The sequence below is a fragment of the Teleopsis dalmanni genome, chromosome 2, assembly GCF_002237135.1.
Source record: "Teleopsis dalmanni isolate 2A chromosome 2, ASM223713v2, whole genome shotgun sequence".
In the NCBI taxonomy this organism is placed as follows: Eukaryota; Metazoa; Arthropoda; class Insecta; order Diptera; family Diopsidae; genus Teleopsis; species Teleopsis dalmanni.
In genome coordinates this window covers 41102876-41105385 of record NC_051847.1, presented here as the reverse complement: position 1 = coordinate 41105385, position 2510 = coordinate 41102876, and the positions used below count along the sequence as shown (strand labels likewise).

Sequence of the window (2510 nt, the reverse complement as noted above, 5' to 3'; positions counted from 1 at the left end):
CACCAAGACCTGGCAATTGCGTCTGCAATGGCAGCAGAAAAGTGACACATCAACGCCGCATCCTGTTGGACAAGTAGTGAGAGCGTGCGAACGCAGCTGACGACAAAACGCGTAAATTAAATTATAAAATTAAATGAGAATAAAAAAATAATAAAAAATGAAAAATAAAAAATAAATAATACAAAACACAAAATATGAAAATTATGGATTCACAAATTTAATAGATATTTCTGCCGTTCCTGCAATTGAGTTTTTGTTGCTTTCGCACGCCATTAAAATTTGAATTATACGATGGAAGCACATTTGCATAAGAATGCCTCAATGGATGTGTAGACATCTACATACTAAGACCTATATATATGAGTATTATGAAAAAATCTATTTTTTCTAAGACATTGATTACTCTCAAGGATATCACGTAGAATGACCCCGACATTAGAAGTGCAAAAGCAGAGATAACGACACATATTCCCTCAAATATAACAGGGATAATGGAATTACGATTTAACCTGACACTGTCAATAAGATGAGCTAAATTATGTGTAATAGATTAACAAGGTTGGTCAGAATGGCCGATATATTAGAGAAATAGCTTGCATATATTATTATAATTTTTTACTAAGAAACTTGGCATTACGATAGAAATCTGGACTAAAACATTATAACGACGCATCATCATTACATCACATAAACATTCTAGAACTACTAACTGCAGTTAAAGTGGAATAAAATGATTAGAAAACATTAGAATCGTTATATAAATAATAATATTATAATAAGTATAATAAATTATCTATCAATCTAAAAGTATTTTATATAAATATTTTAAGAACGACTACGATTTCTAAGACACCGCTTCTTCTACTCTACATATATAATTTTTGAATGATTACAATCTCCAGGACCCGTTGCTCAATGATGAATTTTGGTGAAGTCGACTATTTTCAGCAGAGTTTCTTATTACTCTATGTGTCATAATAGCTAGTTTCTTTTGCGAGGATATTAAGTTCTATCTGAAATTCTAAATACTTGACAAACACTTTAGGTTTGCTATAGTTTGAAAAATTTTTAAAAAGTGGTTTTTAATTTTTACAAAAATGCAGTAGTCGAGTTGATCGGAGTTGGCTTAGTATCAATTTTCTTAAATTTCTTCATTAAAAAATCACATCTTAATATTGTCATATAAGTTTGTTATAAAATTTATTAAATATTTAAAGGTGTTTAGAAGTTTTGTTAAATAAAAAAAACAAAAACAAAAAAAATGAGTTACCAACAATATATCGAACCGTGCACTGACACACCCCAGCAGGTTGACAAGCCCCGTTTAGAAGTTGCGACATCTACCGAGAAGGTGTTGAAACAAATTTTTTCGGGTAAATCAGTTCCAAATAAAATTGTAGGTGAATATAAGGTAACTCCAATAATGTCGTACATAAATCGTGAGTTGGATATACTTTCACTTCGCGAGAATGAAATTCTGGCGGAGACATGGAACGATTACTTGACAGCCGCACCAACCCCAGCACCCCGTTTTAGACTATATCGCGAATTATGTCAAGTACAAGAGTAAGCTCAAGCTTCCTTTTTTTTAAATATTATTAAATTCTCCTTTCAAAATTTAGCAAGCCACAGCCTCGCAAGTTCTCTTTGTCTGGGAAGTCCTGCTACGATCACTTGCACAGGCCTTGTCCGGTTCCTGCTTTTCGTCGTGAGTTTGGTATAACGCGCCTCTTGCCACAACCAAGCAAGAAGAGATAAGCACTAAATTTAGGCTACAGAGATGATCTGTGTGTTTTATTTTTATAAAAAACCATTTATCACAAGTAACAAAATATACTTTGTTTCACGCACAATTTCGTCTTTTAATTGAATTGGCGAGTATATATCTTCCAAGGTGGTTTGAAATATTACCCACTAATAGACACACTTGTACATGTAAGTTTGAATTTGCAGAACTTAATGGGTAATCGTGGGTGAGCGAGATCTCGTCCACCTCGTCAGAGCTCCAACAAATAGGTGCACGAAGCGAACTATTACAACCTGGCCATAAGTTATTGTTTTAAACTGAATGGCAATTGGGACTTGGATCCTTTAAGTGTACTTAGAAGTGAATATAGTTCTTGATTCACTTAAAAATCGGTAAATCGGTTTAGTATGATTTTTAACATTCATCGGTGTTATGTCTTCTTCTAGATCATAAATTCACTTTCTATTGGGTCCACCTTTTCTTTTGGAGCCACATCGTAAGTCAACCTTTCCATTCACTGAGATTACATCAATTGGGATTTCTATAATTAATGCATTAATATAATCTATTAATAGATTTGCAGATAATCAATATTAATCAATAAATAGGTATTGTTTAATAGCCATGATAAGGTCAGGGTTTTCAAATATTTATACTAAATTTTTCTACTTATCAATTTAATCTTAGCATATCAAAAATCAACCCACCTCCTGATCTAAAGATAGATGTACTGAACTCCGCAAACTCTCAAACTGTTGAACTG

The 2510-nt window shown here is 32.8% G+C and overlaps 1 protein-coding gene and 1 long non-coding RNA gene across 2 annotated transcripts in view; one reads left to right on the top strand and one right to left on the bottom strand.

The window, feature by feature from the left end:
* The first annotated feature begins 1215 nt into the window (after window positions 1-1215).
* On the top strand, window positions 1216-1853 carry LOC119683222. Its single transcript, XM_038096856.1, has 2 exons — window positions 1216-1566; window positions 1623-1853. Exons 1-2 carry the CDS (start codon window positions 1262-1264, stop codon window positions 1756-1758), a joined length of 441 nt encoding a protein of 146 aa, XP_037952784.1. The 5' UTR covers window positions 1216-1261; the 3' UTR covers window positions 1759-1853.
* LOC119683223 overlaps window positions 1767-2510 on the bottom strand; it is a 913-nt gene continuing 169 nt past the window's right edge. Inside the window, exons 1-2 of the long non-coding RNA XR_005252639.1 lie at window positions 2455-2510; window positions 1767-2288 (exon numbers count right to left, since the gene is read on the bottom strand). The exon at window positions 2455-2510 is cut by the window's right edge and continues 169 nt beyond it. This is a non-coding gene — a long non-coding RNA (uncharacterized LOC119683223). The remainder of the gene's footprint in view (window positions 2289-2454) is intronic.

Coding starts and splice junctions, on each gene's coding strand:
- LOC119683222 (XM_038096856.1), top strand. CDS start 1,262: ATGAGTTACCAACAATATATCGAACCGTGCACTGACACACCCCAGCAG. Junction 1,567..1,622: donor GAATTATGTCAAGTACAAGA/GTAAGCTCAAGC, acceptor TTCAAAATTTAG/CAAGCCACAGCCTCGCAAGT.